Genomic DNA, 18,526 nt, shown 5'->3' with positions numbered 1-18,526 from the left:
AAACCTTGATGAGTATTAATTGTAACATACTTCTGGAAATTCTCATCCAACTGCAATTGCAAGTAAGCATGGCTCATGTCCATCTTCATGAGGTCAGCCCCCTTGCCAGCTTTGTGTATAAATCCTCTGTGCAAGGATTGGATATTTATCTGGCTGTGAAAAGCTGTTGACCATTTGTTTAAAATTCCCACAGAAGTAAACCGACACATCAGGCTTCACAATTGGTACAGCTGTTGCTGCCTGTTTCGCAAATTGGACTGGTTTGATGACTTGATTCTTTCATTTTCCAGCTTTCCAATTTCTGTCTCTACTTTTTCCTGTAAGGCAAATAGCAATGGGCAGGCCTTGCAGAATCCTGGAATTACTTTGTGATCAACGTGCAAGGTGGCCTTCACTCCTTTGATAGTTCCTAAACCTTCCTGAAAGGCTTTCTGGGTATTTAACACCCAGAACTAGTTCTGGGACTTCACTCAGGCAGCCATTTTCTAATTGAAAAACGTTGTACCAATCTAGGATAATCTTTCTGAACCAATTTCACTCCATCAAGCTTAGACCCAAGCCTTTTCTTGCAAAATGGGAAGGATGTTGTGAAACTTGACAGGGTTCGGAAAAGATTTACTAGGATGTTGCCAGGGTTTGAGGGTTTGATCTATAGGGAGAGGCTGGGCTGATTTCCTTGGAGCTGAGGCGTGACCTTATTGAGGTTTATAAAATCATGAGGGACATGGATAGGGTAAATAGACAAGGCTTTTTTTCTGGGTTGGGGAAGTCCAGAACTAGAGGGCATAAGTTTAGGCTGAGATTTAAAAGTGACCTAAGGAACAACTTTTTCACGCAGAGGGTGATGCGTGTATGGAATGAGCTGCCAGAGGAAGTGATGGAGGCTGGTACAATTGCAACATTTAAAAGGCATCTGGATGGGTACATGTATAGGAAGGGTTTAGAGGGATATGGGCCAAGTGCTGGCAAATCGTTATCTGGTTGGCATCGACAAGTTGGACAGAAGGGTCTGTTTCCGTGCAGTACATCTCTATGACTCTGCTTCTCATAAGAGACTGGAACCAAAGTTGTAATCTTAATCTGTAAAGATTCCCTGGTATAGGTTCTGTCTATCTTAAGGGTTGGAGTCCTGAGCAAATTTTGTTAAAGATTGTTTCTGCAATCACTCAAACAGCCACACCAGTATCAACTTCCATTCGAACTAGGTGACCATTTAACCAGTCGTTTATTTTGATGTTGCTAAGCAATTTAACTGTTCCAAACCAGAGTGTGCACTCTCCTAAATGCCAGCCTATGAGTTATTTTACTCAATTTAGGTCTAGTGGAACTCTTTTGCTGTCTCAAGTCTGCATAACAGCAACAACTTCAATGGCTTGCCAGCCCAGATCCTGAAGAAACTTTTAACTGTTTGACCAAGGCTTTGCTTTGGGATTTTGCTGTGGGCTGACCTAGAATCCCTCTGTTCAGGATATGTTCCATGTGAGGCGATGCAATTGCTTTCACTCAAGTGGTGTTCTCCAAGCTCAGTCAGACTGGCGAGGTTGTCCACTTTCATTAAAATGCCCTGCAACTCGTATGCTCCACTTTTCGCATTTTCCAATGAAGTTCGGCAGCCAGTTGAACTGCCTGTTTGAAGTCAAGTTGGGCTTCAGCTAGTAGGCACTTTTGTTTGGTTACATCATTAATCCCACATATCAATGGTCTCTCAGCATCTCATTAAGGGTTAAATCAAAATCTTGATCTGGATTCAAATTACCAAGTAAAATGATCGCATCTTAGAATTAGAGAAGGCTTGAGGTCATAATATTCCTTGACTAAATGCTTCAACCATTGAAAGCTTTTGGTATCTGGTGCCTCAGGGAAAGTTAGGCTCCTAATAGCTGAAAAAGCTGCTGGTCCACAAATTGTCAGGAAAATTACTCATTGTGTTTCATCTGCCCCAATGTCATTTGCCCAGAAAACATAAAGCATTCTTTCCACATACTCTACTCAGTCTTCGACGACAGAATACAATGAGTCAACCTTCACAAATAATGGCATGATGCTAGAAATGCTTAATCCAACTTAAACATGACAGTTGCAGTGAATTTCTTCGAGAGCATGCTTTTCCCTTGTTGCCACTAAAATAATTCAACAGAGACTGATATCCAGTCACCAAGTCACCTTTTATTTTCATCTGGAGAGTACTTGGCACTGATCCAACTCCCTCAGTGAACAGACCCTTGTATACTTGTGTTTATATCTGTCAGCCTGGGCTCCCTGATTGGACCAGATTATTAGCCCCAATCAGGGAACTCATATTGTATGAAGTCCACCTGGCTGATCATATTACAATCACTACATTTTGTCTAAGAGAGTCCATGTGTTTATGTCTTTGCATGTTGTGTTAGGGATATTTACTCCCCAGGGCCCAACCATTTACTGTGTAATAACTGGATTTATTCATTTTACCAAAATGCAACACCTTGCATTTGTCTAAACTAAACTCCATTTGCCACTCCTTGGCCCAATTAGAGTCATAGAGTCATAAAAATGTACAGCATGGAAACAGGCCCTTTGGTCCAACTTTTCCATGTGGACCAGATATCTCAACTTAATCTTGTCCCATTTGCCAGCACTGGGTCCATATCACTCTAATCCCTTCCTTTTAATATACCCATCCAGATGCATTTTAAATGTAATAATTGCAACTGTCTCCACCACTTCCTCTGGCAGCTCATTCCATATACACACCACCCTCTGTGTAAAAAGGTTGGCCCTTAGGTCCCTTTTAAATCTTTCCCCTCTCACCCTAAGCCTATGCTCTCTAGTTCAGGGAAAAGATGTTGTCTATTTACCCTATCCATGCCCGTCATGATTTTATAAACTTTTTGTAAGGTCACCACTTAGCCTCCAACTGTCCAGGGGAAACAGCCCCAGCCTATTCAGCCCATTAAGATAGAATAGTAAAGAAGGCATTGGGTATGCTTTCCTTTATTGGTCAGAGCATTCAGGAAAGGAGGTGAGAGGTCATGTTGCGGCTGTACAGGACATTGGTTAGGCCACTTTTGGAATATTGTGTGCAATTCTGGTCTCCTTCCTATTAGAAGGGTGTTGTGAAGCTTGAAAGGGTTCAGAAAAGATTTACAAGAATGTTGCCAGGGTTGGAGGGTTTGACCGATAAGGAGAGATTTAATAGGCTGAGGCTGTTTTCCCTGGAACATCGGAGGATGAGAGGTGACGTTATACAGATTTATAAAATCATGAGGGGCATGGATAGGGTACATAGACAATGTCTGTTCCCTGGAGTGGGGGAGTCCAGAACTAGAGGGCATAGGTTTAGAGTGAGAGGGAAGAAATTTAAAAGGACCTAAGGAGCAAATTTTTCATGCAGAAGGTGGTGCATGTATGGAATGAACTGCTAGAGGAAATGGTGGAAGCTAAAACAATTACAACACTCAAAAGGTATTTGGATGAGTATATTAAAAGGAAGGGTTTAGAGGGGTATGGGCGAAGTGTTGGCAAATAGGACTAGATTAATTTAAGATATCTGGTCCGCATGGACGAGTCGGACTGAAGAGTCTGTTTCCGTAATGTACATCTCTATGACTCTATTGTTCTGACCTCATCTATTTTCTTGGACACATCCTTAAAAAGCTCAATCAAGTTTGTGAGACATGATTTCCTACATGCAAAGCCATGCTGACTATCCCTAATCATTAATTGCCTCTCCAAATACATGTAAATCCTGTCTCTCAGAATTCCCTCCAACAACTTATCCACCAATGATATCAGGCTCACTGATCTACAGTTGAAGAGTATAGTGCTGGAAAAACATAGCTGGTCAGGTAGCATCCGAGGAGCAGGAGGATCGACGTTTTGGGCATAAGCCCTTCATTAGGGGTTATGCTCGAAATGTCAATTCTCCTGCTTCTCAGATGCTGTCTGACCAGCTGTGCTTTTCCAGCACTACACTCTTCAACTCTGATCTCCAGCATCTGCAGTGCTCACTTTCTCCTCATTGGTCTACAGTTCCCAGGCTTCTGTTTGCCGCCTCTCTGAAATAAAGGCACATCATTATCCACCCTCCAGTTTTCCAACACCTCATCTGTGGCAATAAAAGATACAAATATTTCTGCTAGCGGCCCCGCTTCCTACAAAGTCCTAGGATACCCTTGATCAAGTCCCGGAGATTTGTGTAGCTTTATGCTTTTTAAGACCTCCACCATTTCCTCTTCTATACTGTGGTCTGCATTCAAGACATCAATATTTACTTCCTGGAGTTTCCTAGCCCCCCCATGTGTTTCTGCACTGGAATTACTGACGCGAATTATTCATTTAGTATCTCTCCTATCTCCTATAGTTCTACACATAGACAACTTTGTTGATCTTTAAGGGGCCTTATTCTCTCTCTCTCTCATTGATCTTTTGCTCTTAATGTACTAGCAGAGTCTCTTTTGGATTATCCTTAACCTTATCTGCCAAGGTTATCTCATATCCTTTTCTTGCCTATCCTGATTTCTCTCTTAAGAATGCCTGTACTTCCCTTGTACTCTTCAAGAGATTCACTTGATCCCAGTTATTTATACCTGACCTATGTCTCTATTATTCATGACCAGAGCTTTAACATCTCTATTCGTCCATTGTTCCCTACTATTATCAGAGTTACTCTTCACTCTAAGAGGAACGCACTGCTTCTGAACTCCTTTTATCTCATTTTTGAAAGCCTGCCACTTGCCAGCTGTCCTTTGCCTGTGAACAGTCTACCCCAATCAACTTTTGAAAGTTTCTGTCTCATACATTCAAAATTGGCCTTACTCTAATTTTGAACTTTTAGAAGATATTTAATCAATACCTTTCCATTCAAGTCTTTAACACTCTAGCAGTCCCAGTCTATGTTTGGCAAGTTGAACTCCCCAACTATTACAACCCTATTATTCTTACCAATATCTGAGTTCTCTCTACATATTTGCTCCTCAGTTTCCCGCTGATTATTAGGAGTCCTCTCGTACAATCCTGCCAAGGTGATCGTTCCCTTCTTATTTGTAAGTTCCACCCATATAGCTTCACTGGACAATCCCCGAGGAAGTTCCTCGCTAAGTACAGCAGTTATGTTTTCCCTTATCAAAAATATCACACCCCACCCACCCGCCTCCCTTTCATTCCTTCCTATAACATCTAAACCATGGAACGTTGATCTGCCAGTCCTACCCCCCTCACCGATGTCTCTATGATAACTGCGATATCCCAGTATCATGTTCCTATAAATGCGCTGAGTTCATCCACCTTACCTGTCAGATCTCTTGCATTCTTTGAGCTACTTCATTTCTGACATGCCTTATCTAATTAACTTTCTCTCTCTAACTTCCGAATCATCCTCAGCACTTTCACTATTCTCACTACCACTTAGGATCACCCCTACTCACTCTCCATACTGGTTTAAAGGCTCCCAAGTAGCACCAGCAAATACTCCCACCAGGATATTGGTCTCCTCCAGTTCATATGAAATCTGTCCCTTTTGAACAGGTCCCTTCTGCCCCAGAAGAAAACCCAATGATCCAAAAATCTAATTCCTTTTCCCTACTCCATATCTTGAGCCCCTCATTTATCTGCCCCATCTTCCTATTCCAACTCTCACCAGCAAATGAGATTACTACCTTAGAGTTCATTCTTTTCAACTTCCTACCTAAGTTCCTACATTGTCTCTGAAAAAACCTCATCCCTTTCCCCCTTTCCCTGTTGTTTGTACCAATGTGTACAATGACCTCCAGCTGCTAAGTTTCCCCTTTAACAACTTGCTGCAACCTCTCCTGGATGTCCTGCAACCAGGAAGGCAAAACCCCATTCTGAAGTCTTGCTCACGGCTGCAGAATCCCCTGTTTGTACTCCTGACTAGAGAGTCCCTTTAGATTAGATTAGATTCCCTACAGTATGGAAACAGACCCTTCAGCCCAACAAGCCCACACCAACCATCCAAAGAGTAACGCACCCACACCCATATCACTACTTTATATTTACCCATAACTAATGTAACTAACACTATGGGCAATTTAGCATTGGCCAATTCACCTGACCTGCACATCTTTGGACTATGGGAGGAAACCTATGCAGACACTGGGAGAATGTGCAAACTCCACACAGACAGTTGCCTGAGGCAGGAATCAAACCCAAGTCCCTGGCGCTGTGAGGCAGCAGTGCTAACCACTGAGCCACTGTGCCGTCCCTTATAATAATTGATTGCCTGAACCTTGACAAATCCCACTTAACAGAAGATTATTAACAGATTCATTACCCTTTGAGTGTTGACATTTTTCCTCATCCCATAAACTGGGGCATTTTTCGCTGGAGCATTGGAGATTGAGGAGTAACCTTATCGATGTTTATAAAATCATGAGGGGCATAGATAAGGTGAATAGCAAGGTCTTTTCTCTAGGGTTGGGAGTTCAAAGCTTGAGGGCATAATTTTAAGATGAGAGGAGAAAGGTTTAAAAGGGACATGAAGGGGGTGACTTTTTCATATGGACAGTGGTTCGAATATGGAAATGAACTGCCAGAGGAAATGGTAGATGCAGGTACAGTTACAATATTTAAAAGACATTTGAACAGGAACATGAATAGGAAAGGTTTAGAATGATATAGGTCAAATGCAGGGAAATGGGACTACTTTAGTTTGGTAAACTTGGACCAAGTTGGAACCAAGGGTCTGATTCCATGCTGTTTGATTTTATGACTATCTCAATCTGAAATGATCTACCAGCTGAGACTGTGTCCCTTGTTCTAGACTTCCCAACCAGGGAAATCATCCTCCCTGCCAGTCTGTCCAGCCCTGTTAGAACTTTTCAATCAGATCCTCTTTCATCCTTCTAAACCTTAATCAATACGGACCCTGTCAAACCAGTTCCTCATCATAGGACAATCCTGTCAACCCCAATATCAGGTCAGGCAGCATCCAGGGAACAGGAGATTTGACGTTTCGGGCACAGGCCCTCCTGAAGAAGGGCCTGTGCCCGAAACGTCGAATCTCCTGTTCCCTGGATGCTGCCTGACCTGCTGTGCTGTTCCAGCAATAAAGTTTCAACTTTGATCTCCAGCATCTGCAGACCTCACTTTCAACCCCAATATCAGCCTAGTGAATCTCTGCAGCAGTCCCTCTATGGCAAGTATATCCTTTCTTCGGTAATATCAGACCAAGTTAGGAAAGAGTTATTGAATTGGATAGGTAAATAGAAAAACAATGTGAAGAAGAAGGATCAATTAGATCGGTCAGAGAAAGCTGGTCTGAGACTCAGAGGACAGTGAGCTTGAGAGAAAGTAATGCCAAAAACCGAGGTGTCAGCAGGAGAGAGAATGAGAGAGACAGAAAGAAAGAGAACGAAAGGGATGGAATGATCCCAAAGGAAAACACTGCCAGAAACTTAAATTAAAAAGCAATGATGGGCAATCAGCAAAAAACAGAATGGCAAGCATAAGGGAAACAGTGCCAACTGGCAAAAGGGAGTCAGAGACAACACTGTTAGGACAAATCACCAGAAGAAGATTCAAGGAGTGACGCAGCAGGTCCATCAAGTCAGTGATTGGTTTCTTGTCACCCTTAAAGAAAATGTGAGGGCGCAGTGGAGATTTACAAGGACGGTTCCTTGGATGAGGGATTTTAACCACAAAGTTTGCTTGGAGAAGTTAGGGTTGTTCTCCCAGGTTAAGAAATAAAAGCTGTTCATATTAGCTAATCATACAAGAAACAGGGGCATGGATTTAAAGTTTTGGGCAAGAGATACACAAGGATATGAGAAAGAAACAGTGAATGGCAATGACCTGGGACTTGTTACACATGAAGATGGCATAAGAAAATATAATTTCAAAAGGAAATCAGATGTTTACTTGAGAAAAATAAATTTGAGGATATACAGCAGAATAATGATGCGATTAAATTGTGGAAGAGGAGGTGATGGCATTGTGGTATTATTGCTGGACTGTTAATCTAGACCTACATAATGTTCTGGGGACAAGGATTCAAATCCTATCATGCAGATGGTGGAATTTGAATTTGATAAAAATCTGGAATTAACAGTCTAATGATGACCATGAAACTATTGTTGACTGTCAGATGTCCTTTAGGAACTGGTTCACTGATGTTCTTTAGAGAAGGAAACTGCCATCCTTATCTGGCCTGGCCTCAATGTGACTCCAGACCCACAACAGTGTGGTTGACTCTTAACTGTAACACTTAGGATCGGCAATAAATATTGGGCCAGTCAGCAATGCCTATGTCCTGTGAATGAATTTTTTAAAATGGAGGCAAGGTCATTGAATACTTTTAAGCTAGGGTGAATAGATTCTTGACGAACAATAGGGCCAAAGATTATCTGATATAGGTGGGAATATGGAGTTGAGGTCACAGTCAGATCAACCATAACCTTATTAAATGGTGCAGTAGTCACAAGGGGCCAAATAGCTTACTCTTGCTCATAATTTGTTCATCAATATAACTATTGTAACAGCAATTGTGTACTTGCACCTCTACTTTTACCATATTGCTGTAATAAATATATCCTGCCACACGAGGTCCTCAGTAAGCTTTCATACAGTATAAACGTCCTCGAACAGAAAAGGTCATTGTTGCATTTCAATTTGATTCATAAGCTATATGAATGCAATAAATATATAGTATACACAGCACAGAAATAGGTACCTCTATGCTGTGAACCAGGATCCTTTGAAAAGTTGAACTAATAATGACTTCATGAAAATTGAGCAGAGTGGCCTAACATCACAATGGAGCTGGGCAAGTTGGATCACTGGCTATCAGCTCATGGTCCAAATTTGCCACACCGGGGAATAGGGTAAGGAATAACGGAAGCAAGGCTTGCCAGCCATTTTAAAGGGCTTCCGAATTATCCTGACTCAATGAAAATCCAGGCTATTAACTCTGTTTCTCTCCACAGATGATGGCTGAATGTTTCCAGTGGTTTCTGTTTTCGTTCCAGATTTCCCCATGCTGCAATATTTTGTCTCTCTTTAACTGAATTGTTAGAAGCATCATAGATAAAACATGGTTATGTATCCCTGTTATGTCATAATTAATCCATGTGCCACATAAGCTAGCAAATAAAATGAATTAATCAGAACAGGTGGCATAAAGGTCCAATAATTGTGAGAAAGGCAGCTGTGTAGGCTGAAACAGGCAAAGTAGAGAAATATGTGAGACAAGGACTGTGATGCAATATGACATATGAACAGCAAGCAATTCAGACTGCCAGATTACAAACAGCTAAAGTCTGGCTTCATATTAGGGAGGAGTGTTAATGTTGTGTCTGAGATCAGGAAAACCACCCACAAGGTGCAAAACATACATTTCCTGACACTAAGAGAGCCACAAAGGAAAGTAATTGCAATGGAATGAGCTCAACAATACCTAGCAATGCAATTTGTTTAGTCAATTTGTCACATTGCTATAATCGCTGCTGATGCATTTATAAAGCATATTTTCCTTACATTGAGGTATTTTAGAATTTTTCTTAACCAGCCTGTTCAGAAGCATTATTACACATGTCTGGAGCAGGTAGTAGTTGAATGAATGACTTCTGGCTTAGGGGTAGGAACACCATCACTGCATCACAAAAGCTCTCCCCCAAGCTGTTGTTATGCATACTTTCCCAGTAGATACAGTTCCAAAGACATTTAGGGGTTCATGAACAGGACAATTTTGTGACCTATGTACACAGATTCTGAAATCTCTTTGGAATATGGCACATAAGAACATAGGAATTAGGAGCATGAGTAGGCATTTCAGCCCTTCAAGCCTACTCTGCCATTTAACATGATCATGGCTGATCTTATCCTGGCCTGAATTAATCCAGTGAAAATCCTCTTAAGCTGCCTCCAGTGGCATCACATCCTTCCTTAAGTAAGGAGTGAAAAACTGTACATAATACTCTAGGTGTGGTCACACCAACATTACCACAACACTGATCCCCAGGCCCCAATCACAGAAAGCAACTGTCTAACCATGGCAAACCTCTCTGGACTGTAACTGGACTACGCTGTCGAGTGACAGTGCTGAGATCTCCAACTGACCATGCTGACCACTGACTGGACTAAGGGCTATTCCTCTCAGACTTTAAGCCATGGTCACATGATAACATGGTCATAGCACATTCAGCGTAATTGCCAATTGGTACATGCTTTGGTGTGATGTTGATGTAGCACAGTGGCAAACAGCAATATATCCACTCCTATGACTGTTCATTGCTGGCAAACATGATATGATGCCTGGTTTTCTGTCTGTGCTAAAAGGCAAAGCATGGTAGTGATGCTGTGAATATCCAAGCAAGCACAAAGTGATTGAGCACTAAGAAAGACAGCTCTTGAGATGCATCGTATTCTGATCCATGAATTGAGTGTCTGTCCAAGCAGCCAGTCCTTGTAGCAGCATTGTCAGTGAGTTCCAAAGTGCAGTATTGACATTCTTAATTGTATTGAAATTTAGTCCGAGATATGCTATGATAATGTGGTAAGGGTATCACTTTGTCAATGTCAACCTACATGGATGGAGTATGCAGGCCATCACTGTGTATGAGGCAAGTTTAGGTAATGAGATGTTAATGCATGTAAATAAGCACCTTAAGGATCATTAATATGATTCTCATCAACCCTTAAAATCTTAAGTGAAAAATCAGACTTTATTTTCTCTCGATATTGCGAATCTCATATTATTCATTCTCACCATTGTCGTTGTTGTTCAGAGGCTGAGAAAATTCCACCCATGGTTTTAGTTTAATTTTAGATTTGTTTGTGATTGGTGCCAGGACATCAGGAGTTTCTATGAATTTTAATGAGTCAGTTGAAACCTTGAAGTAAACAGTTTAGTGCATTAGGAAACAACGAAAAATAAACTGCTGTTGCCTAGCACCATAAGTCCAGTACTATGGAAAGACAGAACCATCTAGATGCAGTCAGGCAAAGTGCAAGTTTCAGTGACAGAGAAAAAGTCTGTAATGGCTGTTAGTTGATCAGCCTCCAAAAACCATCTGTCCAAAGTGACTTATAAGTCAATGAGAGAAAAGCTCCAGAAAAATAACAATGTTAATGAGATGAGTTTAAGGAATACACATTAAATAATCCTTGAGCTGCAGCAGCTTTTTTAATGGTCTCAAGAAGGATATTAATGAAAGAAACTGATAATAAACCATTTATAGATATGCCACTTAACAAAGGAGTTTTCAAGTTTCTCACTTCAAATTAACATCTTGCTCTCCTGCTAACATTACTATCTTAGAATCCCTATGCAAGCTGGAGGAACCGCACTGCATTTTCCCCTGAGGCAGTTTATAGCTTTCAGGGCAACATTGAGTTTAAAACTTCAAAGCTTGGACAGTGTCTTTCATTTTTATTACACCTCTTACCCCTCCCAGCGGAGCTGACCTATTTTCCACTATTCACACCAATCATTAACTCCTTTTCTGTATCTATATCGTTTTTATTACAATAAACACTCCCTTTGTCTTTTGTTCTGGGCTCCACTTGCTCCTCCTCCCACTTTGTGAACAGCATAAAAACAACCATTTCCCAGCCTCCTTAACTTTTAAAGATGAACAATACTGGACTTAAAATGTGAACATGGTTTTTCTCTCTCCCCAGATGCTGCCAGACCTGCTGAGTTTCTCCAGCACTTTATTTGTAATTTCAGCTTTAAAATAGAGACGGGTGACCCGACACTGCGTTTTGAGTGTCGTTAAGGTTCTCTTTGAGGATAACAGATTTGAAATCTTACTTATAATATTTGTAATTAGAGTGCTTCAAATAGTTACTATACAGTACAACACAGCATGTATTTTCCTTTAGGTGCAATAAAGTATTGAACGAGCTGCCAGAGGAAGTGGTGGAGGCAGTAACATTAAAAAGGGTATATATAGAATGGGTACATGAATAAAGAGGATTTAGAGGGTTATGGGCCAAATGCTGGCAAATGGAACTAGATTAATTTAGGATATCTGGTCAGCATGGATTCTTTTCTCTTTCTGAGTGTAAAGGGGAAGATATGGTAGTTAGGCCAGTGGTACCCTAACCACTGTTGCAGGAGATCAGGGAGCAGTCTAGTGTCCCTGACAACTACGTCTGCAGGAAGTGTGACCAGCTGCAGTTCCTCACAGACTGCACTGTTCGGTTGGAGTGGCAGTTGGACACAGTGAGGATGAGGATATAGGGGCAGAGAGAGTGATAGACACTAGTTACAGGGAGGTGATCACACTATAGGTTCAATCAGGTAGATGAGTGATGCCAGGAGAGACAGGCAGGTAATGCAGGAGCCTCCTGTGGCTAATTCCTTCTCTAACAGGAATACCATTTTGGATACTGTTGGGGGTATAGACTTTCAGTTGAGTATAACAGCAGCAGCCAGGCCTGTGGCACCACAACTGGTTCTGCTGTAGAACAGGGTTGGACAAGGTTCAAGCAAGTGATAGTGGTTGGCGACTTGCTAGTAGAAGGCACAGACAAATGTTTCTGTAGCTGCGTTCGAGACTCCAGGATTTGGTGTGTTGCATGGCTGGTGCCAGCATCAAGGACGTCTCTGAGCAGTTGCATGAAATTCTTAAGGGGGAGGGTGAGCAGCCAGGTGTAGTGGTGCACATTGATATCAATGACATAGGTAGAAAGAGGAATGAGATCCTGTGAAGTGAGTGAAGGGAGTTTGGAAAGAGCCTGAATAACAGGACTCGAGGTTAAAAATCTCTGTGTTACTGCCAGTGCCACGTGCTAGTGAGGCATGGAATAGAAAGATAGGACAGATGAACACATGGCTGAGAAGCTGGTGCAGGGGGCAGGGTTTCAGGTTCTTGGATCATTGGGACCTCTTCTGGGGCAGGGATGACCTGTACAAGTTGATCAGAGGATGATTTGATCATTATCTCATTCTCTGATCAACTTGTATGTCTCTATCAAATCCCCCTTAGCCTTCTTTCCAATGAGAACAGACCCAAGTCTCTCAGCCTTTCCTCATAAGACCTTCCCTCCAGACCAGGCAACATCCTGGTAAATGTCCTTTGTACCTTTTCCAATGCTTCCATATCCTTCCTGTAATGGGGCGACCAGAACTGTACACATTATTCCAAGTGTGGCCGCACCAGCGTTTTGTATAGTTGCAGCATGATATTGCGGTTCCGGAACTCAATCCCTCCACCAATGAAACCTAACACACCGCACCGTATGCCTTCTTAACAGCACTATCCATCTGGGTGGCAACTTTCAGAGATCTATGCGCATGGACTCCAAGATCCCTCTGCACATCCACACTACCAAGAATCTTTCCATTGACCCAGTATTCTGCCTTCCTGTTATTCTTCCCAAAGTGCATCACCTCACATTTAGCTGCATTGAACTCCATTTGCCATCTCTCAGCCCAATTCTGCAGTTTAAGAAGAACAAGGATGGCAAAGTAAGGGACACTTGGAAAAAGGGAGGTTGTGAATTTAATCAAAAAGGAAAAAAGTAAGGATGAAGGAGGACAGGGCCAATGAGGAATATAGGGAAACCAGGAAAGTACTCAAGCAGGGAATTAGGAGAGCAAGAAGGGGCCATGAAATGACCTTGGCAGGTATAGTTAAAAAGAATCCCAGGGAATTCTATAGATAAATTAAAAACAAGGGGATAACTTGGGAGAAGATAGGACCACTCAAGAATAAAGGAGGGATCTTGTGCTTGGAGACACAGGATGTGTGTGACATCCTAAATGAGTACTTTGCATCAGTATCCACCCAGGAGAAGGATATGGAGGACAGTGAGATTTGAGTGGAGCATACTAATATGCTGGGGCATTTGAAATCAAGAGAGAAGTGATGTTAACTCTCTTGGGGAGAATTAAGATGGATAAGACCCCAGGTTATTGAGAGAGGCAAGAGAGGAGATTGCTGGGGCCTTGACCAAGATCTTTGTATCCTCGCTTTGGAGAGATCCCAGAGGGCTGGCAAGTAGTTAATGTTCTTCCTTTGTCTAAGAAGGGAAATAGTGATAATCCAAGAAACTATATACTGGTGAGTCTCACATTGGTGGTTGGGAGGCAATTCGGGAGAATTCTTAGGATAAATTTGTGCACATATAGAAAAATATGGCTTAATTAGGGACGGTCAGCATGGCTTTGTGCAGGGCAGGTCATTGTTAGTTGCATCCAAGAGAGTTTCTTGAAACAATATGTGGATAGTCCAACTAGAGGCAGGGCCACACTGGACCTTGTTTTGGCTAATGAACCTGGGCAGGTGACTGACCTGTCGATGGGAGAGCATTTTGGAAACAGTGATCACAACTCTTTAAGTTTTAAGTTTCGAGGAGGTGACAAAGGTGATCGATGAGGGTACAGCAGTGGATTTTGTTTACGTGGATTTTGTAAGGCTTTAGACAACGTTCCTCATGTTAGACCTATCTAAAAGATTAAGATGCATGGGATCCACGATGACTTGGCCATGTGGATTCTGAATTGGCTTGCTCATAGAAGACCGAGGGTAGTGGTGGAAAGGTGTTTTTTCTGACTGGAGGTCAGTGACTTATAAATTAGATTAGATTAGATTAGATTACTTACAGTGTGGAAACAGGCCCTTCGGCCCAACAAGTCCACACCGACCCGCCGAAGCGCAACCCACCCATACCCCTACATTTACCCCTTTTAACCTAACACTACGGGCAATTTAGCATGGCCAATTCACCTGACCCGCACATCTTTGGACTGTGGGAGGAAACCGGAGCACCCGGAGGAAACCCACGCAGACATGGGGAGAATGTGCAAACTCCACACAGTCAGTCGCCTGAGTCGGGAATTGAACCCGGGTCTCTGGCGCTGTGAGGCAGCAGTGCTAACCACTGTGCCACCGTGCTGCCGACTTAGATCAAACTATAGATGGGTGAGTTAGTAAGTTTGCAGATGATACAAAGATTGGTAAAGTTATAGAAGGTTGTCAAAGCAAGATATAGTTATGGGCAGAGTTGTAGTTATGGGCAGAGAAATGACAGATGGTGTTATATCTGTGTAAGTGTGAGGTACTGCATTTGGGAGGTCAAATGTTAAGGAAAAGTATGCAGTTAATAGCAGGACTCTGAACAGCATTGATGTAGAGAAGGATCTTGGGGTTCAAGTTCATAGCCCCCTGAAAGTAGCCATGCAAATAGATAGGGTGGTAAGTAAGATAGGGTGAAAGTGAGTACTGCAGATGCTAGAGATTAGAGTCAAGAGTGTGGTGCTGGAAAAGCACAGCAGGTCAGGCAACATCTGAAGAGCAGGAATATCGATGTTTCGGGCAAAAGCCCTTCATCAGTGAAGGTGTGTAACATGTTTGCCTTTATTGATTGCGAATTGAGTACAAGATTGCGGGTGTCATGTTACCGTTTTGGTTAGGTCACACTTAGAATACTGTGTTCAATTCTGGTTGCCACATTATAGGAAGGATGTGGAGAAGGTGCGGAAGAGATTTACTAGGATGCTGCCTAAATTAGAAGATATGAGCTATAAGGAGCAGCTAGAAAAACTTGGATTGTTTTCTCTGGAGCAGCAAAGGCTGAGGGAAGATTTGATAGAAGTCTATAAAATTAAGAGATGCAGAGTTAGGTTCAAATCTTTTTCCCAAAGTTGAAACGTCTAATATTAGGGGGCATACATTTCAGGTGAGAGGGGGAAAGTTCAAAGGAGACGTGAGGGGCAAGTTTTTACCCAGAGAGTGGTAGGAGCCTGGAACGCACTGCCAGGGGTGGTGGTGGAGGCATCTAAGGGACTTTTAGATAAGCACATGAATATGCAAGGAATGAACGATATGGACCAAGGGCAAGCAGAAGGTATTAGTTTCACTTGGTATCATGTTCGGCACAACAACGTGGGCCAAAGGGTCCATTCCTGTGCTGTACTGTTCTATGGACGCAATCAACCGAAGGGTCTGTTTCCATGCTGTACAGCTCTATGACCCCACGACTCAATGACTCATGCTTTCTATTAGACATAGTCAAAAGGTAAGCAAAAAATGCAATAATGAAATTAACTTCAGACTTTTCCAATTGCAGCTGCAAAATATTATTTTCCTACCTTTATTCTACTTGTGTAACTTATACTTTGTGACGGATTTGTGCTTTTCTTTCCTACCTTCAAACTGTGACAGAGCGCGTGAAAGTTTTGGTGGTTTATCTCCAGTTCATCCCAGTCCAGTCTCCAACAGTTTGTGGGTCTGATGATAAGTGGGAGCCCATAGAATACAGATTCACAAACACCATCAGATTTCACAGCCCTATAAGGTAAACATTTTAATAAGCATCTCGACCTGGAAATTTGACTATTTGATTCTGAGTTGAGAAATGTGCATTCAATAATTAGACTTTGACTTAGACTTAGGTTATTAGACTTTGACATCAAGTCAGAGAAAAGATATTAGGACAGGTGGTTAAATTCTTCATTTAAAAAGCTAAGTTGTAAGGAATTGTTTAAGAAACAGAGAAAAGAGAGCATGGCCAGCAATGGTGGATGTTACAGAATATTACAGAAGTATGCAGGGGGTATTTTCATGGTCTAAAGTAGAAACTTCAATATTAAACTGTCCTATATTGATAAAAATAAAAAATATAGAAATATATGGGATAGGATGAAGTTATTCATCGCATCCACCTCAGGTCAGAATAATAGTTATCCAGTTTAATCAACAAGTTGTAATTATTCCAATCTCCAGCTTTTGGCTCATAGAGCTGATGTTATAGTACCACAAGTACTTTTAATATTTCAGATGCCGTCATTCCTGAAGTCTCCTTTTGCCCATTACTTTAAATCTATGTCTGCGGGTTATTGGCCTCTCCCTTTTGGAAATAGTCCCCTCCTGTCCAACATCTAGGTCACTCATATTTTTATACCTCAATTAAGCCTCCCCTCAGTTACAAAGAAAACAACAATAGTTGTTTTCAGCTACAATTCCTGGCAATATTCACATAGGTCTCCTTTAGGGACACCAATTCCTTCCATTAATACCTTAACCACAACTGCATGCAGTACTTTATAGTCCAAGGAGAAGAAGCCTACTTACTTTATAACTTGAAGTTTGTGCTGCAGGGGTCCTAGGTTTGTGGCTTTGTTTGTGTTCAGGAAGTCCCTGAGACTCTCGGTTTTCTCAGTTAAGCTAGTTGGTCCAGGAAGGAGGGCAGGACTAATGAGTCTCTCCTGAACATCACACTTTAGACAGGCTATAAGAAATAAATAGATAATATAAACCACATTATTTTTACACATAGTTCACTATACCTTACCCACGCTGATATCTAGTGGAGTAACAGTGTGAAAATAAATGAATAAGAATATAATAGGAGTATAAGTAGTCTATTGATTCCTCAAAACCTGTTCCTCCAGTCAATAAGATTGTGGTTTATCAGATTATGGCCTTTACTCCACTTTCTTGTCTTCCCCTTTAGCCCTTGACTCCCTTGTCAATCAAAAATTTGTCTAGCCTTGAATACATCAAACAACCCAGACTCTGCTGCTTGCTGGGGACAGAATTCTAAATACTAATGATCCTCTGAGAGAACATTTGTGTCACACAAGTGCCAGGCAATGACCATCTCCAACAAGAGAGAATCCAACATTGAATCCATCACTTTCAACATTATGGGATTACCAGTGAACAGAAACTGAACTGAACCAGCTATATGTACTAAAACAGCAGGTCAGGCTGGGAATGTTGCTGTGAATGACTCACCTCATGACTCCTCAAAACCTGTGTACCAATTACTAGGTACAAGTCAGGAGTGTAATGGAATGATCACACTGACCTGGACAAGTTCAACTTCAAAACTATTTAAGAATCTTAATAGCAACCAGATGAAAGCAGTCTGTTTGATTGGCACTTCATCCACTATCTTCAACATTCATTCCATTACTGATTCACAATGGCGGCAGTATGCACGTTCTACAATTCACCATTATTCCTTCCCCTGACTCTACTGCCTAAAAGACAAGGCTTGCATGAGATCACCACCAGATACTATCCTGACTTGGAACTGTACCATTGTTCCTTCAGTGTGGGAGTCCTTTCCTAGAAGCACTCAAATGTACCTACCACACATGGACTGCAGCAGTTCAAGTAGGCAGTTCATCGCTACCTTCTCAAGGACAATTAAGTATGGGCAATAAAAGCTGGCTTAGCTAGTCATGATTTGGAGATGCCGGTGGTGTTAAAAATCACACAACACCAGGTTATAGTCCAACAGGTTTAATTGGAAGCACAATAGCTTTCGGAGCGACACTCCTTCACCAGGTGATAGTGGAGGGTTCGATCGTAACACAGAATTTATAGCAAACATTTGCAGTGTGATATAACTGAAATTATACTTTGAAAAATTGATTGTCTGTTAATCCTTTCATCTCTTAGAATACAGCAATAGTTTCACTTCTTTCATGTGTAAATCACAAAACCTTTTTTTTAAAGTTGCATTCTCGGGTTAGCTGTTAACAATGGTGACACTCATGAATGAATTTAAAAGTCTTTCTCATCTTCATCTTAAACGTGACACACTTATTTTGAAACTATGCCCTCAGTTC

General features: G+C 41.7%; 1 protein-coding gene across 1 annotated transcript in view; it reads right to left on the bottom strand.

Annotated features, from left to right (window-relative positions):
* m1ap (meiosis 1 associated protein) overlaps positions 1 to 18,526 on the bottom strand; it is an 85,059-nt gene that overhangs the window by 14,448 nt on the left and 52,085 nt on the right. Inside the window, exons 6-7 of the mRNA XM_087983010.1 lie at positions 17,019 to 17,175; positions 16,094 to 16,235 (exon numbers count right to left, since the gene is read on the bottom strand). Coding sequence (XP_087839136.1) covers positions 16,094 to 16,235; positions 17,019 to 17,175 — 299 coding nt within the window. The remainder of the gene's footprint in view (positions 1 to 16,093; positions 16,236 to 17,018; positions 17,176 to 18,526) is intronic.

Source organism: Chiloscyllium plagiosum, unplaced genomic scaffold, assembly GCF_037043375.1.
Source record: "Chiloscyllium plagiosum isolate Xiang-an unplaced genomic scaffold, Cpla_swu_hap1 HiC_scaffold_1, whole genome shotgun sequence".
NCBI lineage: Eukaryota > Metazoa > Chordata > Chondrichthyes > Orectolobiformes > Hemiscylliidae > Chiloscyllium > Chiloscyllium plagiosum.
The sequence above is the reverse complement of the archived record's forward strand: the minus strand, read 5'-3'. Positions and strand labels throughout refer to the sequence as shown.